The sequence below is a fragment of the Rhododendron vialii genome, chromosome 12a (assembly GCF_030253575.1).
Source record: "Rhododendron vialii isolate Sample 1 chromosome 12a, ASM3025357v1".
In the NCBI taxonomy this organism is placed as follows: Eukaryota; Viridiplantae; Streptophyta; class Magnoliopsida; order Ericales; family Ericaceae; genus Rhododendron; species Rhododendron vialii.
The window spans coordinates 25,074,525-25,101,961 of NC_080568.1; the positions used below are offsets into that span (position 1 = coordinate 25,074,525).

Consider the following 27,437-nt stretch of genomic DNA (forward strand, 5'->3'; position numbering starts at 1 on the left):
TGTGGGTCGAATCTTTATAGCATTGTAAGCCTTCTACATGATGTAAAGTTCAATGAAATACAATCCGATCAAATTCAAAAATCACCTTTTGCGAACACGTTGTTTACAATTACTGAAGGCAGTATTGATGAGCAAATGGTGAAGAAATATGATCTCATCCTTGTCAAGTTGATAGACATAAGAGAGGACACGCAAAGTTTTTGCTTGCAGTGAAAGATATTGCTCTAACTGATCTTGAGCTTGGTGTCATTTTTGGAATCACATCTGGACCGGTGCAGATCCACATCACAACCCATGGGAGAAGGCCAGACACAGAATTTGCCAATCGAGTCTTTGCTGGGGCAAGCACCATGCACCTTCCAACAATGAGGGTGACAATTGAAAATATTTTGAAACCTCCTGTCAAGAAGAAGCAGAAGAAGAAGCAAAAACAAGTATCAGAGATAGAAGCTGCAAAAGATTTGGCACATCTTCTGACATTGTACACCATTGGAACACTGTTTTTCCCAACAAGAAGTCCAAACCTGAATTGGCCCTACCTGAAGCTTGTTGAAGATTTGGAAAATAGTGCAAATTACAATTGGTCAATGTTCATCACCAATTATCTTGTTAACGAACTCAACTCCAAGAATTCAACGATTGTTGGTGGTTGAACCACTACACTCCTGGTAAAAATCTTCTACTATTTCTTGTAGTAAAATATCAACAACATCTGACATCTATTTTCATTGAAAATAGTACTGACTCTGTGAACATACTCACATTATGGAACCAACTCAACAAACTTTTCCAAGGTTTATGAAATGGAAAATGAATGAGCTTGCTACTAAACTCTTAGAGGCTCCACTGAGCAGCCTTCCAGAGGGAATGGTAAGCATCATTACCTATTGGATTTTGTTATGTATTATGGTCAAAACTAGATAACGGTATCTCATAAAAAATAGTATATCTACCAGAATAAATCAAGAGATAATGCTATCTCAAACAATAAACTCTATATAAACACAAAAAAGAAAGAGATACCAGTATCTCAGTCAAATACAGTTCGCAAATAAAATGAGATATAACTCTATCTTAGTTGAAACATTATATCTCATGAATCTATAATCTGAATTTAACTCTTCTAATTCATTGTTCCCTTATACTCTTAAAGGTCAAACAGGCAGAATTGGAGCTAACTGAACAGGAGAGAAGGTTGTTTGCAGCTCTAGTCTTGCATGAACAAAAAGGTAAACACAAAGAACCCGAAGCCAAAGAATAAAACCTTACGGACCAAGAACCTGAAACCCAAGAAGAAAACCCTCAAGAAGAGAACCAGGATGTTAGGAATTTGATTTTAGAGCTTGAATAACGAATTAAGGTGCTTGAAAAAGAGAACAATTTCATGAAAGTTGAAATTGAAGATATGGACAAGAAGATCCAAGAAAGGGATTTGTTGATTGTTGAGTTACGCCAGAATGTAAAATCCCTTCCAAATGAGCTTTCAGGTTATAGAAAACAAAGTGCAAATTATACAGATATTGAAAAAGAAACTTGTAGTCTGCATGTTGATGTGAAGATGTTAAAGGAAGACATAATCGAAAATCAAGTTGAAATAGGTGGGCTGTATGTTGAGAAGGACATAGCGGAAGAAAAAATTGAAGAGGTGACAGAAAAGTTGCATGACATTGCAGCACATTGTGTTTCCCAACATTACAAAGATCAGAAGATAATTGAAAAGTTGGAGAAACAAAAAAACAACTTGACTGAATAAAAACAAAGAAAGAATGTGCACCATCATGAATCTTCAATTCATGATGAAGAGGCGACCGAGGAAGAAATAGACCAAACGATCAAGTTCACAATCTCAAGCATTAAAGCAGAACCACAGCAAACAGCGAAGAAAAGATTGAGGAAAGGTCATACTATGGACGCATCGTCGTTGACAAAGAGAGTGAATAAGAGGGAAAATAGGAAAGAGAAGAACATGGAGGATTTTCAAGTCTATGGGAGGAAGAAAAGCAAAGAAAAACAAGCAGAGAAAGCAGCTCCAGAACTATAATATATGGGTGTTGAAACAACAAAGCTGGCACATCTCGTCTCAGAAAATGACAAGATCTTCTTAAATCACATATTTGAGTGTGAGAAAGACATCGGGTTAGTATAATGCACCAATTTGCTTACTCAAATAGATATTATTTGTCTGAAATACTGTTATCTCTTGATTCATATTCATTGCTGATGTACTGCTGTTGTCTTGTAACTTTGCAGAACAAATGAGATCGTGATCGCAATACAGAATCGCGATCGTGATCCAGAACTGAGTTGTGATCGCGGGAAGAGAGAGAACTGAGCTGTGATTGCGGGAAGAAAGACAAACAGAGAGAGAGACGCACCAGAAACGAGCTCGAGCTCGTGATCGTGCTGATTGAGATCCAGAAATGGTGCCCTATCCAGTAATGGCACATTGGGTTGAAAAGCAGCAGGGAACAAAATTTAAAAATAACACATTATATATACATGCCAGTCAGGGCATTTTGATTTAGAAACGGACACTAGACCTAATAAATGTTACAGTAGTGGACCTTCACCACTATTACACATTGGGCTGGACTAAACACCCAAAACCACATTCAAAACGGACCCTAACCCAATTTACCATAAATTGTTTTGACCAGAAAGAAAATGCAAGTTATATTGATACAAATTAGATACAAAATTGCGCGGCCGAAAAACAACAAAAATAACAAAACAAGAACCAAAAAAAGAAAAAAGAAGAACAAAAAACAAAAAGGAAAAGTCGGTCAGCTCCGATGTTGAACCTAACACTCCGCTTGTGGAGGTAGGTGGAGGATTGGCACTGGATCTGGTCCCACCATTGGATCTGCACAGGGTCTGCATCTTGACGTCTTCATCATCGGTGCTGGAGAGCCTAAGAACACCGTATAGATCTAGGTCTCCGAGTCCAAATATAATGGGGAGAGTGGGAGAACTACTCTCCCAAAAAAAAAAGTCTCAACCATCTCACAACTATGAAGGAAGGAGAGGAGGAGGAGAAGGGAAGAAGATGGAAGGGTAAGAGATGGGGGAGCCGCCTAGGGGGAGGGGAATAAGAAGGGGGATGGCGGCAGGAGAAAAGGAAAAAAAGAGGAAGAGAGCTTTCCTTCTATTCCTAGAGAGAGAAGCTCTCCAAACCTCCTCCCGTGCTGACAGTCCCAGTAAATTTGATGGCAAAAGAATTTACATTCTGTGTTTGAACTTTGAACCAATTCAATAATCTTACCTAACAAAAAATTGTTTTGATAATTCATTAATAGAAAATGGGAGGGATCAGAATTTTACTTATAATCCGTTTGATTAACGAGATAATAGTAGAAAATGCAAAAAAAAAAAGGAAAATTTTTTTTTGTGTGTGTTTGCTTAGCAAGAATATCCTAGAAAGTGAACTTTATTGTACAACCCTCTAAAACATGAGAACTTCTTTACTTTTTCTCACAAAAATGTGCAGGAAAATTTTATTTTCTCTAGAAAATTAACAACAATTACTCTAACTTCATTCGTTATCCTTTTCACTCCACCTTTTCTCATTTATACTCTAGTACTACTATTTTCTTGCAAAACTTTCATTCTAATCAAACGGATGTGAGAAAAAAATAATCTTTTTCTTTTCTTTCACTTCACTTTCTATCATTTTCACTTTCCATTTAATTTTTCTCACTAATCAAACGGACCCTTAGTTTTGGAGTGTGATTTCTGATTGAATATGTCGTTAGCATTAGCAATTACATATATATATTCGTGTTCGTTCCAAACATAGGAATCTTGAAGATATGGCATGCATGAGTTCCCATCCTCTCCATATTCTTCCTGCCATCCAAACTGAACATATAGCAAGCCAGACATAAGCTCAGATCCATTACACCTTCATCCGGGATCGGGCATTATCAACTCAATTTGGAGTCACCCTTGGCAAAGTTACTAATTTCCCATTGTTGGTTCCATAAATATAAAAAAATGCGCGACCGAAAGCTATTTACCTCGTGAATGAATGAATAATGTGTTCATCTTTCACAAATTGCCTTGGGATTGGTTTGACGAGTCACGGAGAATTTGGGTTGCACAATGGTGGGATTCCCGCGCCTGGGAAACCAAATTCGACCTTTGAAAGATGACAGTTAGGCTGTTAAAAATGCTACTGATTCTCTTTCATTGTAGTTTTTGCGGATGGAGTGCGTCCTGGGAAGCAATGATCCCATAGAGACCGCGCGCCAATGGCTGATAAGGATGCAAAGCAAGAAAGGTCCATGGCAATGGACACATCCAGAACGACTGCAAATGCCAGGCAGCCAAGTTGTCCCAACGATAATTCAATTTTGCGACTATTTTCATCCACGTTATGCAATGGACAACTACGAAGATGTCGCTTTTGCATTTCAGATAAAAAAATTCTAAGCTCGATTAACTTTCCTAATCCAAAGATATAAGCAGAATTGTAGGCGAACAAGAAAAAAGAGAGTACAAAAATTTGCAAGAAGAAAAATGGAAACACCAAGATCAAAACGCTGCGAAAACCTGTTACTTTCTCCGCTAAAAGTGGGTTGTTACAATTTTACACTACAGAAGAAATGTCACCACGAAATACATCAATACAGAGAGAACACAATGGCAACAGTCTACTGGATTTCTGTACGTCAATCAATACAGGAGAACACAATGGCAACAGTCTACTGGATTTCTGTACGTCAATTCAGAAACAGAAAAGAAGACAATTAAAACTCTTTTATGGATTTTTTTCGGCTAACTTCACAGCACTCTCCGAGCAGAACCTTGCTTCCAAGATCACAGAACCAGTAGCCAATTCAATCAGGCTGTTAACCCCTTCAGCCAACGAATAAGAAAGAAGTACTAGAATGCCTACCCCCCACGAAATCCATTCAATCCAAACAACAAGAGTAACCTCAATTGTTCAAAGATTTCTACTGTTAACGTGGCTAGAGGAAGTCGACGCGTTCAATCTACCCACCCTCTCATCCCTTTCAGACCCCAAGAGAAGATTACTCCAATTCGTAGTAGACCTCTGCACATTCCTCGAAGGAACCCTGTCACTATCTTCCCCACCAGACGCTTCATACCCATCGCTCGCCGACCTTGACAGAGGAGTCCCCATCCGAGCTGCCACCACCGCCCCAGCAGAGGGTCCCATGAGGCGCCCAACCTCTGTGGGGCCCAACGTTACGCGGAACGGGTGGAGACGGTCAGGTGAGTCTGTACTGCTTTCAGGAGACGAAGCAGTTGTTCGAAAAGCGCTCCGGGCTTCGAGCTGGAGTGGGGCCAAACTCGTCAAAGAGCTATCATTCCCATCAGAATCTTTTGTTAGGGGTTCAAGGGGGGGAAGTTCTGCCGGGAGACGAATTCGTTTACTGTTCCGCCTTCGATTGTTGTTGTCAGGTTTTGGGACAATATGGCGGCCACCGCTGCTGTCTAGGTTGAGCTGTGTACCACGCCTTACAACAGGCTGCAGGATTTTGGATTTTTTTCTTGCCTCAGAAGCAGCTTTTGAAACATCTTCGGCATTTAGACGCGCAAGTGCCCACGGACTGATTTTTACTGTTGCAGGGTTCTTTTTCTTGATTGGCTCATCACCTGCCATCTTTTTGCCTAGTGAACTGACGGATGCAGAATCGGGTGGAACCACATCAAACTGAAACCAAAACAGATATTGCTGCCATATCAGTAGCTGAAGGTTTCATGTTGTGCATATTAGGTCACGGATGTACAAGGTCGGTATCTACCAAAAGTGCCACAGTGCATTTCACTGAAAAGTGAGATGTCTTTGCCCATGCTTTGGAAGAATAACAGTGGAGTTCTTCTGAAGTTAGCGAAAGGATTGCAAATTTAAAGGAAGCACAAAAATGATCCGTGCCATTAGATCCTCTATGGTCATTTTGGTCACAGAGCAATTGGCGTAAGCAACTTCCACATAAAAACTACCATCTCTATGGTAATCTCAATACACCCTCCACTCAGAATGCATGGTTCATTATGCATAATGTAGATGCAAAATTGTAGAATGGAGATACATCCCTACCTTTAATGACTGCAACAAACTTATACAATTTTTTATTCAAACCGGAGATACTGGCTAACACATAGAGTTCTCCAGGAACAAACACAATACTACTAGCAACTGGTTAAGGTGGTGCTTGAATCAAGGAATTATGGATGAAAGGGAGATCAAAAAGTTTTTGCTTCATCATATATCATATCTTTCCTTTACTTTGGCCTTACAGTTTTGGACAACCAATTCTGTATGATATCTATGACTCAACAAGTTAAAATGAGGTTCTCAGCACACAACAGAATGCCTCATTCAGTCATACCTGATCTTCAAGAAACAGACGTGGAGGGGTACACCATGTGCCTCGGTGGAAAGTATTGAAGGAACTTGCACTGCTTAGCCCAGTGAGGGAGCTGGCATGTGACAGCTGGGGACTTTGCTGACCACCAACTTCTTGTTGCTCCTGCTCCCTCAAGGCTATGATGTAATCATATGTGCTAATACCCTGCAACACAAGCATTCAAGAAAATAGGTTAGCTGATATTAGTATTTTCCTTTTTAATTAAGGTACAAGATATATTTGGTTACCTTCTTTATGAGAAGAATGTGAAAGAAGAAAAGCTGAGCCAGTGGTAGGGTGGCGATAACAGCCAGAATGGTGCACACTGCCTGCCACATGTAAAGCTACACTTCGTTACTCACAAATAGTAGCACCGGATAAGATTGAATTCTCACTTTTACTTTTGCCATGCAAAATTAACAAAAGTTGGCCAAATATGACCAGCACGAGTACAGCCATGAAATTTTAAGAAATCTGAAACATCTCAAAGGAGAAGGATACGAAATACTCACCACCACAATAACAAATGGTGCCAGAGTAAAACTGCTTCCCAACTTGGAGGTAATGTCCACAGAGAACCTCTTCTGCTCAAGAAAACAGCACACCAGTACAAGGATTCCAGCTGACCATTGAAAAATTAGCTGCAATCTCAAGTCCAAGGAGCACAAACCATGTATATACCTGTCAATAACTCATTAGAGTGAAAAATGTCTTGAAAATGAAATGCTTACTCCAAGGTTATATCAGGTTCTGGCAATCTCTTCTTGGTGTCAGAAGAGATTTTTTGACACGAAGGATAGGTGAAGATTTTTTGGGACCTACTGATGAGCCTACCATGAAAGCAAACATGGATAATGGCAATGACACAATTTTGAATGTATCAGCATCATCAGCATGAGATTTTGCGAGTTACCTAAAAACCCATGTTATTCTTATGCACATTACAATGTGGGAAGAATAAAGACCCTAAAACATCACGTAACACGGTGCTCCAAAGTCCAAACTAAGAGAGTCAAGGGTCTTTTTGGATCCAGAAAGGCACGTAAGCTGGCCAACAGAGGAGAACGATATGTGGAAGGTTGTTGGAGCACTATGAGATTGCCAATGAAAGGATGGAGACCTATGCTTACCAAGACAAGGGCAGAAACCATGAGGATGAAAAACTTCCGGTAGTTCCTTTTGCCTATACAATTGTTGAGCCACTATAAAAACAGAGAAGAAAGACGCATGAGAGTTTTCAGAATCGAGCAGAATAAAATAAACACTAGGGAAAAGCATACTCAACAAAAGACATAACTACCCTGCAATGATGATCGAAACGGTCTACACATTTGTCACAAACTCTACAATGCTTGCTGTACTTAAAAACCTGCAAGATAATAGTGTGCAATCAGAACATGTTAAGCCGGATTGGTTGCACCTACACTAGAGGTAGCGATAGCTTTTGGATATGTGATATTTGATTATGGTGTCTCAGAAGCTCTGTTAGTGTATTTGCCAAAATATGCTTTGGTTTTATAGCTAAAAACAACTTTTCAAGCTTCTTAAAAGCTCTTTCTGAGGAGCATCAATCCGGATACTTTTGGATTCTGATTTCAGAATCAATTTATGAAAAATCTAAAGCTTAGGCTAATATCACCTGAGACTAAATATTGGAAGACATTCCTAAATGAAACCCATCAAATGACACACTTAGCTTCATAATGGTACTCGTGGAAAATGACACAGAAGAACTATCAGGCAGGAACTTAGCTCTCCTCAGGTTATAACAATGTAAGTACTTGCAAGTCGCACCGTACAATTCAAAGCATCTAACCACCACACAGTTAAATTTACACACCTCTACTTCACACAAACTACAGTAGAACATGCCGTCTTCACTCAGATGTTGATCAGAAGATTCTTCTTGTGGACTTGAGCAGTTGCACTTAAAAGCACAAGGAATGAAAGCCAACAAAGGTATAACACTAGATGAGGGGCGAGATGACACATTTATCTTCTCAATTTCAACAGTACAACCCTCTGTTTTTGCATCCATCTCCTTTGTGTTCTCATCCAAAAGTTTCCCTCCAATTGTTGCAGCAGCATGTGCAGCCTGTATGGATGAATTTGATTTCCCACCTAGTTTTGATTCGTCTTGCTGGGAAAGCTTTTTCCTGTCTGGTATTTTAAGATACTTTTTGGACTTGAAAACTCCTGGATCTGCAGGGTCAGCTGCTGCACACCATATATATAAGCCGAAGACGCACAAAATCTGCAAATATAAATATGCTTTCGTTTCATAAATGGAAAACAATGAATTCAAGATAGAAGACAATTCAGTGATGCAACATAGACGAATACTATAAGTCAGCATTCAGAAATCCTAGTTGATTCGTACAATTGCTTTCTATTTTCTCTCATTTGGTGTGGCATGAAAGGAGGACTAAGGTATTAAGCCTGTTTGTACAAGCATCCAGATATTGATCGCATCGAGAAAGAAAACTCAGGGTGTATGTTACAAATGTGGAAAAGATAAGACTAGAGAACTAATATATATACTTTCAGCGTGAGAAACTTAATGTTAACTGAAACAATAAAAATAGAGATTGCATTCCAACTGATTTGCCAGTTGGCAAATATATAGCTCAGGAATACTGCTAACCGTTTATTACAATTAATTAAAAGCACTTTCACGAATATCTCTACAACTGCTGTTTCAGGAATATCTCTATGACTGATGTTAAACACTATTAGTTGGCAGAAAATTTGCAATATACATAAGAATGTTATGCACCTTGCGCATCTGCTACTGTAGAAACAGTAGACAGCACAACAAATTCAATGGATTACAATCTAAATTCTAAAACTTCGAATATCAGGAAATTTATACTCAAAAAGACTTGTCACCACTCTGTGGATATTTAGTCCATGATGGACAATCATGCTCATCTTTCAACAGAACCCGACACAAATTATCCTTGCCAGATCACTTTCTGCTAGAGTTGTGATAACATGGTCAGCTAAACTGTGAATACTATGAACAAACTGCTAGTTGTTAGCAAGTTGATGTGACAACAATCATTGGTCTTTTATGGATTAATAATGGCAACTAGGACGGCCAAAAAGATGGTTCATTTGTAGCTATTTTTTTGGCAATCTACTATGGGAAAAGGGAAACTTCGTCCCTCCAGTTTGTTTTACGTTCTACTCTAGTTTGTTTTACGTTCCAAATTGGTAAAATCGTTAACACCGTTAATAAAACTAACAGGAAAAAATATGATTAAAAAATTAAGTGCTCCAATTTTCAATCCGGTTGAACCGGTGCGAAGATCTTATTTTTTTGATCATTTTATCCTAGATGCTCGTAATGAATTTTTGGCTCTAAAGCCTTTCAATGAGCACCCGAAGACTCCTTATTTAGTTTCAGAGTTCTCTTCGGGTACTTATTGAAAGACCTTAGAGACAAAAATCCATTATGACCATTTAAGATAAAATGATCAGAAAAATAAGATCTTCGCACCGGTTCAACCAGATTGAAAATTGGAGCACTTAATTTTTTAATCATATTTTTTCCGTTAGTTTCATTAACGGTGTTAACGATTTTACTAATTTGGAACGTAAAACAAACTACAGAGACGAAATTGAGACAATTGAAACTAGAGGGACGAAATTGAAACAACCGTAAAACTAAAGGGACGACTACGAAAATTTGCCCTTTTTTTAATGACTGGATTCTCTCCCCAAATAGTCTCTTGTGATCATGATGTGGTTTTCACTAAATTGGTAGCTTCCAATTTGGCACAATAGATGGCTTTAACCAAAATTTGGTAACAACCATTTTCTCAGCTGCTGAAGCTGCTCTAAACTTGAAGAACTGAAATTTACTCTGTCAATAAATTTTCACAAAACACTATTTGGTTAGTGATTAAACCGAAAATCCGCAGCAATATATTATTTAACTTGAAAACAAAGAGTAGGAGGCAACAGTCTAGGACCTCTAGGTCTCCAAGAAGAAATAAAATTTATGCATTTGTCAAATCAGGAGACCCTCAAGTTGAAATCCGAAGTGTGTGAAATTGATGGATAATAATCTTGTAACAAAAAGCTAAAAGACCAGCAACCATTAACAGGTTCGCAATATCGTGGAAAGAATATCTGAATGAAATTATCCAAAGGAAAGAGGGAAGAAAAAAAAAAGGAATAGTAATATAAAGGAACCCATTTGTAGAAAGAGATCATAGGGTTTAGTATCCAGCTCAAAATTCAGAAACCAACAAGCAGAGAAAACACAGTTCTAAACACTTCCCCAGTACAAATGTGACAACCATGTAGAACCAAATACTATAAACGCACGTATAAATGATGTGAAATGTGCTTACAAGGGGGGTGTAGAGCCCTATTGCAATATACTGGAACAATTGTTTCCCAACAAAAGGAGCAAAGAATACATAGAAAGCAAACCCCAATGCCAGAAATACAGCAACAGCTACCACCTGCACACACACAGAGGAATACCCGAATCAGGGGTTTGAACAATATGGAAGCAATGTGTGTGTGTGACCATCTCCAGCCTTGACCATTTTAAGACCCAAATTCAAAATTTGGGCAAAAACCTCAAAAACCCATCTCCAATGCTTTACCTAAACCCTTCCCCATTTGGGGTTTTACCCATTTCTTTGCCCAAATCTGGAACAACCTAATTTTTTTTGAACTGGTGACAACCCAAATCCCTCCCCATTTTTCCAACGGCTAGTTAGAGAGAGAGAGAGGGAGATGGGACCTAGCCGGAGCTGTTGTGCTTCGTCGGAGCCGGCCGACTGTTGCCGGAGTGAGCTGCCGACTCTTGCTGATGTTTCTTCGCTGGAGTTGCCGGAGCTTTGTTCGTCAGAGCTTTGTGTTACCGGAGCTTTGTGTCGCCGGAGCTTTGATCTCTCTCTCTCTCTCTCTCTCTCTCTCTCTCTCTCTCTCTCCAACCCAAATCAGATTTGTTCCCCTCTCTTATTTACATTAATGCCATTGAATACTTTAAAAAATAATATATCTGGGTAAAAATTGGGTATTCGCATTCGAGATGCTGCTACCGAAATTGGGTTTTTACCCAAAATTTTACACAAATTTGGGGAAAACAAAGGGCAAAGGCTGGAGATGCTCCCACTGTTATGTGGCTTTAGTGTAGTGTGTAGTGTGTGTGTGTGTGTGTGTGAGAGAGAGAGAGAGAGAGAGAGAGACTGAGAGAGAGAGAGACCTGTAGGGGGTGGTAAGGGAGCTGCCATCCATGCTTCCTCATTTTCTGCTACAGATTTGAAACTGAAAAGGGAATGCCTTGGGTCACTGTTGAAATCTTGATTTGATATATTTTGTCCAACTTTCCCTCATTTTCAGGCAAACCCTTTCGTATTGCCGAGTTGCAGTAGGGTAGAAGCAAGCAGAACATAGAAGTACTCTATTACCCATTTTCCATGGTCTTGTCACTTAGCAAACCATCAAAAAATGAATACTATAGCCTAAAGAAATGGCTGGTAGTGTGGGTTGTGGGGAAGGAGGAATGGACAATGCTAAGGGAGATTTTGTCTGTTTCACTCAATCATAGCCCAACCAGGTCATGGAGAGAGAGAGAGGTAGGTTTTGGGGTTGAAATGGAATGGGTTTTTCTTGTTTCTTGTAAATCATTTTTACTGTTTTTACTGGGCAAGAAAGATTTGCAATGGCATTTTTTCAATGAGAGAGAGAGAGTGGGTTTTTCTTGTTTCTTGTAAATCATTTTTACTGTTTTTACTGGGCAAGAAAGATTTGCAATGGCATTTTTTCAATGAGAGAGAGAGAGAGAGAGAGAGAGAGAGAGAGAGAGGAGGGGGTCTGGTAGAACTTGTCTGTCTTACTTTTTTCAGGTCTATAATTATCCATCAATCTTCTTTTTTGTTCAAAAGAAAAATCCACCTGCTTTTTGAAAAACCAAATTCTATATAGTAGGAACTTTACTTGCTTTTCAATCTTCTCTTGGTTCCAGCATAGTAGCATAAAGACCATTTTTCCCAGGGGCAGATTGCCAGATCATGTGTCACGGGTCAGTGCACAACCTCCTTTCAACCTTTATGACACATTTTCTACCCTTTTGTCCTCTCTCTCTCTCCCTCAAAATTACCTCGTTATGTCCCGACTCTCTCTCTTCGCCGCACATGATTTGGTAGATTCCACCATAAAGTGTGTGATGAATGAAGAGTTGGAACATAACTTGACAATGCCCCCTCGGGCATCAAATAATCACTTCTGCCCCCTCTCTTTCTCTCTTTTAAACCTCTATTTTATGCACCTCACCGACACTTATTGGGTACTCCCGGTGAACCATAATCTTTTGATTAATAATCAAGGATTTATTATGTGATCAGCATAGCAACGACACATGGTTCTCCGGAAATACCCATTAATCATAATCAAGAATCTATAACTCAGCATATGTGATCCGCCGTTAAAATCACCACCAAACACACCCAATACAACGTAAAAATCATCACCAAACACACTCTTTGTTTTGATCAAATTGTTTTTTATTTTATCTTATTTTTGAACTTTATACTTCTAGTTTGGTTCCAATGTAGTTCTTTCATCATTAACTTTTGTTAATATTTCAATGGAAAGCAGAAATATTAAATTAAAGGTACAACAGAGGAACACATGAAAATATAAATCTTAGATTTATTTACTCTTTTTGTTGGACTGAAGAATGGTAAAATCTAAAACACAACCAAAAGTTGCCATGTGCGAGTCACATGTGGTGTTTCTAATTTCGTTCGAAATTCCGACGGAAGACGACAGCAACATTAAATTGAAACAAAAATGTTACGTGTACATTTTAATCTGAAGAAAATCAAAATTTCTAAAACTACCCAGGCCAATAAATACAATTTGCCATTTTCGAAATATTCTAGATAGGGATTGAAGACATTTTCATGGTGTTATATAGCTTTCAATAACTTCTTTTGCAGGAAGGAATCCAACAATATTGTAGAGATCAGTCTGGACCAAAGTGACAGCCCCAACAATTGGCAGCATCTCCCCTTTCAAGCACTTGTATCTATCACAAACCTGATGATTTGCTTTTCACCTGTTATAAGGACTCTTTGGAAGCATTGCAGACCTCTCAATAATACAACCTTTGTTCCTCAATACAAACCCAGGAGCAGTGGCGGACCCAGGAATTTGACACAGCGGGGGCACCAATTTTTTTTTATAACCGTAATATACAAGTTACAGTTAATCACATTTACTCCAAAATAATTTTAGCATTCATGATAAATTAACAATTTTAAAGTATATATGTATTTTAATAATTAGCTACTTGGGCAAACTTGCTCACCTTGACTAAAAGCATTAAAACAACATTATCACATGTTCATCATCTATTTTTTTTATTACTAACTCTATTATTACAGTTTTGGGGACAAAAATTATACAAATGCAATGTGGGTTAGACTTGAACCCACGAATAGTATAAAAAATAAGGTACGCACTACTATTTTCTACTACTTTTTGAAAAAAAAAACCCACATATTTTCTTCTGCCTTTTGGGAAAAAAGCAAAAAAATACACACAAAGCTCCACAAAACTGCATAGCTGGAAAAAGGCAAAAAAAAACTGCAAGTGTGCATGGGGTAAGTCTCGAACCCAGCACCTCTTGGTTAAAACCAACAGAGAATTACTTACATACATTCACCATAAATTATATATATATATATATATATATATATATATATATATACATACACAAAACAGCCAAATAAATAAATAAATTTAAAAGGCGTGGGGCACATGACCCCACGTGCCCTATGGTGGGTCTGCCCATGCCCAGGAGTTGCCCGCGGATGTCCAATCTTTGAGAGTAGTTTTCAAGATTTAGGGTTTGTTTTTCCACATAGTGAGTACCTTACAGTAAGTGAGGGCCGTGATTGAAATGACCGCGATAGCTCCTCCGAAAGTTTGGGTTACACAGTCGGATCCATTTAATAGCTTAGCTGAAGGACTCTTCCTCCGTTTAAAACAAAAAACCTTTGTTCCTCAATTTGTTCAATTTTGCTTGACCTTATTAAATGCATGTGGGAGTAGTTAATGCCTACAAAATAGGGTGAAACATGATCTACTTGCCATGGCATGTGGCTAGTATCCCATGGGCCAATTATTGGTATTCCTGGGGTACCACATGTTGTTGCTATGTAAACTTTTCGCAAATAAAAGATCGTCATCACATAATATAGGTCATTCCTTGTCTTCTAACACCTAACAAAAAAATGAGTTATAATGTTCCTACCGAATAATTTACCGTTATGTAAATGTTTAGAGTACCACGTGGGTAATGCCGCGCGATGCTCTGGAAAGGGTGAATAATTACTCTATTCTATGCCTATGTTACAGACATTCAATAGTTTAATTAGGCCTATTACCGAGGAGAGGATATTTTTATGAATGTTCTTTTCTTGCATATTTATTCGCGAGTTGCATACTATATTTTATTAATTTTAAATTGTAGGAGAATTACATTCATGTATTTCATGAGGATTATAATAACGTTACACTAAATTAATCCTACTATATAACAACCCTACTTCAAATATAAATAAATGAATCCTGCTACACACAGGCAATCTGTGCACAGATTTTGTTGTGGAGCCTGCCAAAGATCCCACACAAATAATCCGAACCGTTCATTAAATATAAAACATTTTTCGAGGGTCCTTGTGAAAATTCAATTCAATCCAATAAATATAAATGCTCGATCCAATCGTCTAACTATTCATTATTCTGAAATCTGAATGAAAAGTTAGACGATTGGATCGAGCGTCTATAGATATCGGATTGAGCTGATTTTTTGCGAAGACCCTTCAAGTTTTTTTTTTTTTACATTTAATGAACAGCTCAGACCATTTGTGTGGAACCCGTGGTGGGTCCCAAAATAAAATTTGTGCGCAATCTGTGTGCAAATAGTCTATGTGGACAGACTTTCTGTAAATAAATAAACCAACTGGTAGCCCCCAATACGCATAATAAAGAAAACTAACAAAAGAGAACTCTATAAAAGAGTGGTCAACTAGACTAGTCCTTGTTAGTTTATTTTTCACGCATTTTGATAATACAAGTTTTATTCATCTATCCGTAACTAGATATTCCCATATCCTGTATTTAGATATAAAATGGTTTAAACTAATCAAATGTAACTGCAATTACCTATTCCTATTAACTTTTGTTATATACACAAAATATCATTTAGTACAGGGAATCCTCTTTTAAGAAAAATGATTTTGGCACTCCACTTTTTAATAATGGCACTCTAAAATTTATCTTTCAGTGTGCCAAGTTATGTACAGTTTCTACACCAAAAGACAAATTTTTAAATGCCATTATAAAAAAAGTGAAGTGTCGAAATCATTTGCCCTCTTTTGATTGTTTAAAATGAGTTTCGATAGGTCCACAAAGAAGCCATAAAAGCCAATGGAACAGGTGAAAATTAACATCTTTACCAACCCCCATCCACCTTTTTATCGGTTTCTTCAATTGGAATTGTGTGAATTTGGTCAAAACACAATCAAAAAAATGTCTTTGATGAATACATTTCAAGTCTTAGTCCATCACTTCCAAATTATGACCTATTGCAACCCAATATACATAATATTTTACTCGCTAAATATAACGTGAGCAATATATGAGTCATATAAACGTGTCTTTGGCCCAATGGCATTCCAGTATGCATGTTATCGGTGTTAAGTACAATAGTTGCATCAGCTATCGAAGCCGTTAAGCCAAGTGAAGTTAGTTCAAGAGCCAGAACTCAGCCCCAGCTCCACAGCTCCATTCAGCCCCTTTCCACTCAATTAATCCCACTCAATTAGTTAGTTGAGGTCGTGCAGAATTAGTTAGGTTGTTAGTCAAAAAGATTCTTTTCTCTAGTTGTATATAAGTGTAGATCTGATGTAATTCATTTTGTACTGAGAATTGAAGAAATAAAACACAAGTTTAGCTTCTCTCTCTAAATTTTGTCAATCGGATGGCCCTAATGTCATGACCAAGTTGTAGGAGTCAATACCGCATTCCGCTAAGCCTTCTTAAAAAATAAGTATTCATATGCATTTTCATAAATTACAAGAACTCATCGATATATACTGAATTGTTGAAAAAAATTTAAAGTTTTCTTGCAAAAGTTGTATTTATTTTATGTCCTCGTTTTTTGTGGACCGGACAAACATTATGGAACCAAGGGAGGAATTTTTTTGCAATATGTATTTTATTTGATAAATCTCGATGAGATCTTTTGAATGGTGCGAAAAAAGTCAGAAAATATTTTTGTAAATATACTATTTTTAAATTTAAAAATTGTAAATAAATACTACTTATTTTTTAAGAAGACTTAGCAGATCGCCGAAATCTAGCCCAAGCATGATGCACCCCCCTTCTTTCCATAGTCTCTACCTTGAACTACAAAACTGAGCAATACGTTCTCTCGGGGTCTTTTGCATGATATTGTGGTTAGGGCTGTAAATGAACTGAGCCATTCGCGAATTGTTCGAGGCTCGGTTCGGTAAGAGCTCGTTCGAGTTCGATTCGTCTGCTAAATGAACTGAACCTGAACCTCAATTCTAGGCTCATTCCGTAAATGAGCCGAACCTGAGCCTAACGGTATTCGACTCGGTTAGGTTCGCGAACCTATACTTAAATTTAATTAATAATTCAATAGGGGTCTATTTGTAAATGTAAAAAATTTTAAGGTTGTATATATAATTCAATACTTATTTTTCTCCCAAATTCTATACTATCAACAAGAGAGTTTGGGTTCGCTTGAGTTTAATGAGCTGAGCCGAATGAAACCTGAGTCTTGACGAGCTCAATTTGAGCTTAGATTCGGCTCGGCTCGATTAATTTGAGTTTAATGAGCCAAACTCGAGTCAGACTAGTATCTTAACGAACCCAACCGAGCTGAATCCAAGCCTTGAAAAATTTTAACGAGCCGAACTCGAGCCAAGTTGTTCAAGCTCAAGCCGAACTCATACCTTAACGAACCCGAGCCGAACTTAACAGGGTTCGGCTCGATTCAGTTCGTTTACAGCCCTAATTGTGGTGCATCTAATTATAGTACAAGCATTTTACCAAATTATATGCTCTTTATTTCTATCTATTTTCTGCAGCTTCTAGATCTGTTGCATTACTTATTTTGATAGGAACTGAAATTCATTTGTTACAAAAATAAAAAATAAATTTTAAGGAATCCTAAGCTGAGGTAGGCAAAGTGTCAAATGCATCGTTCCACTCATACAAGAGATTATCATACCGTGGAAAGGTAAAGAGGAATCATAAGAGGGGAGACAAGGGTATCAGATCTGTGAAATTAAAATTGGTCTAATTGATCATGAGAGCAAACAAAATGATGGGATTGAACCCATTTATCAAAAAAAAAAAAAAAACACATTTCTTTGACCTCTATCCCAAATACAAAACACATCATCAGAATAGTCGAGATGCACCGTGCACGTAAACTGGTTCGAACAATCGTAGAAAGAAAGCAGTAGAGGGGTGGGTTCCTCCCCACCCCCTCCATCACACCCCCTTCCCCGCCGCCCCCTCCTTTTTTCTCCCTCTCCCATCATCTTCCTTTCTCTTCTCCTCTCAATCCCTCATCTCCATACTTCTCCTCTCTTCCTGTTTTCTCTCTAAGCCCATGGTTGTGAGATGGTTGAGACTCTTTCATTAGGGAGTTGAGACCTCCCACTCTCTCCATCATTTTTGGACTACTAGGGTTCTAGATCTAGTTTCTTGGAACCAGTTCAGCGTCTGTAGCGGCTTCAGCCTTCAGTCTACGACGGGAATGAGCTCAAGTTGGTGCGGCGGGTCCATCCAGGAGAGTCTGCTCTGTATTCATACCTGGCCACTCCAACCCCCTTCACAAGTGTGATTGACGGGTCCAACTCCGGCGTATTGGCTCCAGACGGCTTTTCTCTTTTGTTTTGTTTGTTTGTTTGTTGTATTTTCGAACCGATGAAGTTTCGGTCCTTTGTATTTTGATTTTATATATAAATCGAATTTATTTCTGGTTAAAAAAAAAAAAAAAACTAGCCCAAACACCTAATTGTCAACTCAAGAAAAGAAAAAAAAAAGTATTTTGTTTTTGTTTTTTTATCTGAAAACACACATTGTATTGACATGTACAAAATGATTTACCAACAAGAAAAGGAAAGGCACCTAACGTAAATGACAAATCATCCGATAGTGTCTATCATAACTTCCATACCAAGAAATGCCTTTGAAATAAAAACCCAAAGATTTAACTCGTGACCCTACTTTCCTTTCTCCTCTTAATTTCCCTTAAATAGCTGTTGTACATGATTGAACTCGTGACCTTATAATATGTAGGTGGCATCATGTAGAAGGCACTACTACAATTTATGGGATCAATTCCCCTTCATTCTCTCCTCTTCATACGTACCCTTCCGTATATACTCTCATTATGGCTCGCACTCTCGAGCCGACATCGAGAATCGGACTATTCATCTCATAAAACTCACAGTTAGTGAAAAACAACTAACGACTTGTCAACAAAATCTTCTTTAACATATTCCCTACCGGAAAAACCCGTAAAACCGCTTAGAGGATGGTTCGTATCATGGGCTGAGTTGAGAATCTTCTTTTACTGTGCCTGAATCGCTCTCCACTTCAATGCGTTGGATGTTTAGGTCGGTCCAAAACCATTTTCAGCCCACCACGAATGGCCCATAGTTCCCCCATGACAGAGCTGGAGCCCTCCCTCGAATGAGCCCACCAGCCGCATGTGATATTTTAAACATTGCAGAAGATGCTCTTACAGCATCTCCGTTATAATAAGCAAATGAGTGTGAATAAGCAAATTTAGCAATACTAAATTTCACAACAAAACTTAACAACTTTTACCAATAACCAACTCGATAATCAAACTCAAAACTCAAAAACTTAAAAACACTCCACATTGGAATCGTTCATTGAGACGAATAAATTAGTGTGGTCGGGGTTCGTGATTGAAACTCGTTTGCTATTGGACAAATGTGCATTGTGCATTGTGGTTTTTTTTTTGTTAGGGATGCAAAAATAAACAATATGGAGGTAGAGGTTGTTAAGTTTGATTATAAACTAAATGAATAATCAAATGCGGGAAGTGCTACAATACACACCCCTTATTTTGGTGTGTATCATATGCACCCTCATTGAAATACACTAAAATGTTATGATTCCCAAATTATTATGAATGTATTACTCAAAAGTTACGAATAATATGATGAAAAGTTACGAATTTTTAGTATAAAAGTTACGATACGAAATAAAATGTTATGAATGATCGGTCCTACAAGTAATTTTTTTATGAGGTGGCACAATATGAACCATACAATAGGTGCATATGGTACACACCTAAAAAAAATATGTATTGAAGACTTTCCCATCAAAATACTGACTTGACACATTTTAGTTATTAGTTTTGGTTATTACATTGGATGCTCCTATAACATTGCATGTGGCAAAGTACAGTTTTGGAACTAACTTTTATAAACATTGCAGAAGATGCTTTTTGTGTTATACTATAGTGCAATTTTGTTCACCTATCTAGAAGATAAACGAACAATAGCCCCCATTCCACTTTTGGTCATTAAAAAATAAGTATTTATTTGTAATTTTCAAGCTTAAAAATAGTAGGCCTACTAAAATAAAAAAAATATGCAATACAGATATTATTTGATATATTTCGATGAGATCTATCTAACTCTGCAAAAAAAAATTAAAAATTATTTTTTTAAGTCCATTATTTTTAAACTTGAAAATAGGTCCTTATTTGAGAAAGCGGAACGGGGTTCTTGGTGTGTGTGTGTATATATATATATCTACTCAACACCGTATTTAACTATAGTGAAAGGAAAAGAAAACAAAGAAGGGAAGAAGCATATTAATTCAGGAACGCATTTTTAAAACATGACAATAGAAATAATTATGTTCGGAATCATTGGATCGTCTAAACTCACATGCATTGTACGGCTCAGAATGTTATTGTTTCCGGAATTATGTTCCTAGATTGATCACCGATGCAATAATTTTTAATTTTATTTTTTGATCACGATGGCAGTTATTCTATGTAGGTCGCTTCCAACTTTCAAGTTTGGCCGTCCGACAAACTTTTGAGGGGGAATCTACAGCGTTTGAACCTTTTGGGGTATTCCTCTATTTAGAAAAAACTTGAGGACTATCAATGTAATTTACTATTAACATTTCAGTTGAGAAGATCCACTCAACTGAAAAATTGAGGACTATCAGTGTAATTTACTATTAATTCCCTCCTCCGGCTCCGGCGAAGCAGCCGAGAACCAAATGGAGGACGAGAATCAAAGGCAGTTTCAACCAACTAAACCAATCCGTTGCATAGTAAAACTAGGTTGGTTTTTCTTGTACCCATTTTATTACATCTCAGTATGCATTTATCTGTGGCTTTTATTTGCACTCATTCTACTTGAATTACTACTAGTAACTTCTAGGGTTTAGAGAACCTGGGTTTTTGTAAACAGGGCGAACCCAGTGCACGAAGCTCCCATATTGCGGGGTTTGGAGAAGGGTTGATGTACGCAACCTTATCCCTGCAAGCAAAAAGTCTCTTTCCGCGACTCGAACCATGACCTCCAAGTCACAATGGAACAACTTTACCGTTGCGTCAGGCCTGCCCTTCTAACCTGGGTTTTTGTAGAAATGGAAAAAAAAAACATGTTTTTTGTCGTGTTGTTTTGGTTTCGGATGTTAACTCCATGGTATAGTTTGAAATCTGAAGTAATCATCTATGGCTGTTCACGAGGTCCGTCCAACAAACAGAATTCATCTGATTGTATACTGACATTTTGTCATATGTATATCTCTTAATAATTTTGCTTTTATGAAGATGGATAAACCTTTAATTGCTTCTAACAACTACCAGATGCAGAGCTTTATTCCATATATATATGAAGCTTTGCTCCGGTTTTAATTGGGGCCCATGCTAGTAAACGATGGGATTGGTCCCCCAGATTAGTCGAGGTGCGCGTAAACTGGCCCGGATTCATAAAAAAATAACTACTTGATGCAAACTCTACAGTTCCTAGTGTTTTTAGTGTTGTTAATCCCCTTACTTCACTGTCTGTTTCTGGAGTTGATCTATCCAATGGCAGTTCATACTCTTTAACAAGTTAATCTGATTTAGAATATATCTCAAAATAACGACGCTTCTCATAACTTTACATATGCTTGAATATGATCTTTTATCCATTTTTGTGTGCATATGTATGGTTTGTATTTGTCTTATAGTTCCTAATCATGAAACTTGTATTTTTTTGAATGCTTCAGGAGGTGCTGCAATTACTTGGAAAAATGACTTCGAGAGGATAAGTGAAAACCTTGAGATTGTGTCTCGACAACTGAGGCAAGCAATGATGGTTTCAACGACTTCTAGCGGAAAGGTTCTTGGAATGGATTGGAGCAAGCGACCTGGATTCGAAGAAACTTCTTGTGTTGTTGATGATTTCAGTTTTCAGCCAGATTTGCACTCTAGCCATTTCATAGTGGTCCACGGAGCAGGTTGGCATTGTTGTCAAAATTGCAAGGATTGGAGATGCTAATTTTTGGAATTGATTTAGTTTTGCTTTTGCTTGAGTTATGTACGAGACATAACTCAGTGGACAAGTAAAAATCATTTGGCGGGTTTCAGCTGTTAAGTGCTGATTGAATAGCCATTTTCGTAAAATATAATTCGTTTCGGAAGAATTCATGTTACATCTATCCTTGTTGGCTTCAGGATCTTTCGGGCACTTTCAGGCTAGCAAGTCTGGAGTTCATAAAGGAGGACTGAACCAACCTCTTGTCAAAGCTGGTTTTGTTGCTACACGTATTTCTGTAAGATTTACTGTCTTCCGCAACTTCCTGGAATTTTGCTGTGCTCTCATTTTCCTGATTTATTGAACCTCATGCAGTTGTATGTTTTTGTTTTATGCATGTTTGCCGTTGAGTTTCATCATGGTTTGCTTCTAATGAACTAGAATTGCTGCATTTTAGTTTAAACAAAACACCTAAATGCATACACCTATTCCACGAAACATCTTCAATTCATAAAAGAGTGAGATCTTTTTCTAGGGTCAATAAACTCAGTGAGTTAGGGTAACTGTACTGCATGTATGGTGGATGTAATTATTGCCTGTATCCACGTTCCGATACCAGGAACTTATAAGTTTTGATTATGTCAAATGCTGGATGTGGATATTTGTATCCGACATAATGAATACGTTTACGTGGAATGTCTCAAGAAAATATAAGATGTCAAGCAAATACAGTTGTCAGTGGTTTAATTTAATTGACAAGAATCTATAATCTTAAAATGGGGAGATAAATAAGCATTTAATAATATGGAGGTCAAAATACAATTTTGAGATTATGATGGAAGTGCAATTATATTTCTTTAGTGGAATGAATTATAGTTTATGGAGTAATGAGATAGAATCCAAGTTGGATTAGGTTTTACTAATTCCACTAGAAGTCCAATCCTAATCTAGCGTTTCTAGAGAGAGAGAGAGAGAGCAGGATCAATAAACTAGACACAACATACTAGAGTTTCTAGAGGAAAGAGATGTTTCCGCAAAAGGGACTTGATATTACTAGAGCAAATGATTACAATGGGAAGGGGAGAGATGTGTACACCTCTTAAATTTTTGACAGAAGTAGAGTTTACAAAGATAGGTGAGGTCACAGATAATATAACAGTTTTATACGCGGGTGGTAACTTATAATTCCTCGCATACGATGTTGGATGGATGTCGACCACATATGCTGGCCTAATCACCCATACGTCAGTTCCTTTCCTTTCCGGTGTCCCTAATATAACCCAGTTCTTGGTGGTCACCACTTCCTCAGTTTGTTTCTTCTTCCTGCCTTAGAGCATCAGTTGTTACTGACCATAAATCACAAGAAAATTACACAATTCTCAGGATTTTTTCTTTCAATTGTTTCAGGTTACGTCCCTCAATCTGGAAATTGTTAGAGCGCTAGCTAGAGGTACAAATCTGATCCTAAAATGCAAATTTGGTTTGCCTTTTGTTTCTTGACATTATTTGCGTCTTTAGCAATTAAATTTTCTGGATGGCATTTCAGTTCTCAGTCTGCATTGTGTTCCATTAAGTGCCTGATTTATCTGCTTTACCACACCTATAGCTCTGAATTTAGTATCTAACTGGAAAGATTCACTCTGATCGATGCTTGGGTTCCTCTTGCAGAAGGTGTTCCATCGATCGGAATGTCTCCATTTGCATGTGGATGGTTGACATGTGAAAAAAATGTCAGTAGGCATTTGGGAAGACCGTATTTGTTTAATCACTTGAAAAGATTGTGATATATTATTGTTCTGCTCTTTCCCATTTTGTTCCCTTTCAGAAGGGCTGTCCCACAGACATCATGGCTGAATGAAGGCCCCCCCGTACTCACATGGTAGTTTGCACCCAACGGGAGTGGATTCAGCCATTCTGTCTTTGGACATAGGATTATCCCTACAATTGCCTCATACTGGTATGTACCTTCTAAATTCTAATATACCTGAAATTTGAAATCGTGATTTGGGTGGTTGCAGATTGCCTCAGCTGATGTATCCATGGTGGCTAAGGCCATTGATTCTGGTTTTGTACCTGTAAGTTTCTTTCAAATACGACCTTTGCAGCTTTTGGAGGTTATAATTTTTTGCTTATTACGTAGTTTGGTTGCTGACACTGTGAAGGGTCCTGGTCTTATGTGGTCCTACGAGCTGGAAATGAAAATTTTGGTCCTCTTTCTGTAGTACATCAATAAACTACTGTTGAATTTTGATAGGATTTCTCTATCTCATGTTCTTGGAAATGCCAGATTGATAAAAGGAAACATAAGTCTTTTTTGTTGTATACTATTCTTTCACTATTTAACCTCATGCTTTATGATCTCCTTCCACATTCAAGTACCATAACATGAGAAGGTTGAAGTGTGGGTGGTAATTTTTTTTTAATATTTGTTTTAGGTTCTGCATGGAGATGCAGTCCTAGATACTTCCCAGGTTTGATCTAAGTATACTCAGAAGTTGAGTTATGTTATTTCAGTTATTGACATTCCTATTTAACTAACTACTACAATGTCAGGGTTGCACTATATTGAGTGGAGATGTAATCATACGTCATCTTGCAGAGCTATTAAAGCCAGAATTCGTCGTCTTTCTTGTATCCATAATGCATTCCAAAGTTTTTTATTTCTTCCTGAGTTTTTAGATCAATTACATGGAGATGTGGGCTTAATAAATTTACTTTTCACCGATCACAAAAAAAAGTGATATTCACTTTAGCTTATGTCACACACACACACACAAAATTAGAACAAGAAAATCTATTCATACTCTGAAGACTTCTTAGAATAGATGTCTGGGTGGCATTCACAAGTTTTGTCGAGCGAATGCTAATCTTCCTGTGCATTCATATTAACCTTTAAGCTGCAGGAGTAGCATGCCCAAAGAATTGAGTGCAATTTTGTTCACCCTCCTTAAAAGAGGGTGAACGTTACCCTTCTTCCCATTGGTTGAAATGGTGTGGATCCCACCACAAAGTGATGTTATGCTTATCATGCAATACACTTTTTAGTAAGCATGACATCACTTTATGGTGAGATTCACACCATTTCAACTAATAGGGAGGAGGATAATGGTCACCCTCTTAAGTGGAAGGTGAACAAAACTCAACTCCAAAGAATTGTTCACTGTGACACTGACTCTATATTTTCTGAATCTTCGACCCTTCTTAAATGGATGCTCCAAGATGTTGATGGCTTTCCAAGTAATTCTTAATGCAGTCTCACATCTCCATAGTTAAGATCTTTTAATAGACTAGCACTGTCATCATCCAGCATGTGACACAGCCTTTCCGTAACATAACATGGCTTGAAGACGGATGTTTTGGGGGTATATGACCGTCCACCAACGGAACCAAATGCAGTACTTCTTAGGGAGATTGGTGAGCACCTTATTAAACTCCAGATCATTTAGGCTCAATTTGGATCTTGAATTTGTCAATGGATTTGCGAAAGGGAAAAAATGGAAACGGATTCTACTTCATCATTTTTTCTTATTTGATAAAATAGAACCCTTTAACTTCTCTTTTCCATTCACAAATCCAAGATGTCAATCCTAATGTTGGTGTGAGGATTGAATTTGTCAGTTATGACTGATACTTCATAATTATAGAAGTGCGTGAGGACGGGAAATGGTCTGTAGTGAAACCAACATTCGAAAACTTGAACAAGCGAGGTCAGTTTCAATCACCTTAAAGTTATCTTGGCATTCTTTGTGTTGCCTTTTTTCTCTGGATGAGGTACTCGTTTTGAAATGGGAAATTAGTTCATTGTACATTTTGTTGGATTGCCATCCATTGATATTTTCTTATGACTTGCTTTTATTCCAAGTCTTTAATAGCAGGTGACTGTTCCACTTTCTATGAGTGATGCTCAAACAGTTAAATTCGATGCATAAAAGAAAGGTTTGACACAATCTCCTTGAGAGATGCAATATGCCAATAACCACTCGAGGCCTAATTTCTAAATATGCTGAATATACTTGCCGTTACTTACATATGCATGCCATTTAGGTGTTTTGTGAGACATTGCCCAAGATGCTTCCTGAACCGCTTCTTGTCCGATTAACATGATTTTTCGTTTTTGATGGCATGAAAAAAAAATACAAGAATGGGCAATAGTAGCCCATGGTAGAGCCGGTTTAAAAAAATAAATAGCCCATGGTAGAAATGTTCTATCTACTTCTACTCTTACTTGGTATTGACCATTATACTCGAGCAAACAAAAAAAAGGAACTATTGTTGATAATGTCCCACTTGTTGTCAGTTGCTAATTCACATTTAACTACCAGCCTACCGCGATCATTTTGTATGAAAAATTTGACAACTCATCATTTTTCAGATATTGTCTCTTTGAAACTTTATTCTCTTACTTACATCAAATTTGGAATTTAAAAGTTGGCGGGAGTACATAGTTCAGTAGTTGGCGGGAGTACGTTCCGAGTAGAAAAAGGAACACAGATACATTCTCATTGATAAATTGTAATACTTCATATACAGTTGAGTTCACTGTAGCAGCCCATGATACTACGGGAGGGATGGTGACCAAAATATCAGAAGCTGCAATGATTGCAAAACTAGGAATCGATGTATACATTGTCCAGGTTATTACTCACAACCATCTCGCGTTATAATATTTTCTCTGCACAGTAGAGCTCATGCGAGCTAGGATTATTGGTTGGATACAGGTAGCCACAAGTCACTCGTTAAGGGCCCTGAGCGGGGAACTGAAAGACAACATTCCAGAAGACTGGCTAGGAACTGTTATTCGGTTTCAGAGATAGAAGAAATGGCTGCTAGAACCTTCTCATGGAATCCAATCTTTGATAAGGATTGTGAAGGCAAAGAGATACTTTAACTGTTTTTTAGGCTCAACTGGGAGTACTTTGGTCAGGATTATTTGAATTACAGGGACTGACGTACATTACTATTTGCCAGGGTTTGTGTTCCTTTCTAAGTTCGTATTACACAAGAATGGCATGTTAGTGTTAACATTTCTCAAGTCGTCAAGATTTAAGTTGCGGATCACTATCATAATGCAAAATTTTGGGTCTGTCTTGTTTTATTGGCATGGTTTCTGATTTGATTCCTAAGCTAAACGACAATGATCGGCCATGAGTCTTTTGTACCGTTGGTTCGTTTGTTTTGTCTGGGCTGTTTGTTTCTTTGTTGTCGGGTCGTCTATCTGTCTATGTTTGGTTGTGCTACCTCCTTCGTATCAATGAAGTTTCTCATTTCTCTAACAAAAAAAGAAGATTTGAGTTCTAGTAGGCCTAGATGGTCATCATACTCACTCATTAAGATGTCAGGCCACAGAGAAAAACAACATCCAAACAATCATTTTGCAATCACACACTTTTCCCTGATTGTATGAATGCCCGCACACCCATGTAAGTGTGTTGTACATTTATTTGTGCAAAGCGTTCGTGATTTCACA

At 37.8% G+C, this 27,437-nt stretch overlaps 3 protein-coding genes across 3 annotated transcripts in view; 2 read left to right on the forward strand and 1 right to left on the reverse strand.

Annotated features, from left to right (window-relative positions):
* Positions 1-4,533: 4,533 nt before the first annotated feature.
* LOC131311264 (probable protein S-acyltransferase 22) lies at positions 4,534-12,095 on the reverse strand. The gene is made up of 9 exons (XM_058338627.1): positions 11,605-12,095; positions 10,739-10,852; positions 8,218-8,631; positions 7,678-7,746; positions 7,508-7,579; positions 6,890-7,018; positions 6,626-6,706; positions 6,360-6,542; positions 4,534-5,680 (listed from the first exon to the last, which is right to left on the reverse strand). The coding sequence occupies exons 1-9, from the start codon at positions 11,644-11,646 to the stop codon at positions 4,946-4,948; spliced, it is 1,839 nt and encodes a 612-aa protein (XP_058194610.1). The 5' UTR covers positions 11,647-12,095; the 3' UTR covers positions 4,534-4,945.
* A 95-nt stretch (positions 12,096-12,190) lies between these two features.
* LOC131311271 (uncharacterized) overlaps positions 12,191-27,437 on the forward strand; it is an 81,266-nt gene continuing 66,019 nt past the window's right edge. Inside the window, exon 1 of the mRNA XM_058338638.1 lies at positions 12,191-12,213. The gene's annotated coding sequence lies outside the window, so the exon portion shown is untranslated. The remainder of the gene's footprint in view (positions 12,214-27,437) is intronic.
* LOC131311269 (isopentenyl phosphate kinase) lies at positions 20,639-27,065 on the forward strand. Its single transcript, XM_058338635.1, has 12 exons — positions 20,639-20,787; positions 21,723-21,953; positions 22,171-22,268; positions 23,378-23,420; positions 23,639-23,700; positions 23,989-24,045; positions 24,406-24,441; positions 24,524-24,601; positions 25,318-25,384; positions 25,615-25,677; positions 26,501-26,604; positions 26,689-27,065. The coding sequence occupies exons 1-12, from the start codon at positions 20,724-20,726 to the stop codon at positions 26,782-26,784; spliced, it is 999 nt and encodes a 332-aa protein (XP_058194618.1). The 5' UTR covers positions 20,639-20,723; the 3' UTR covers positions 26,785-27,065.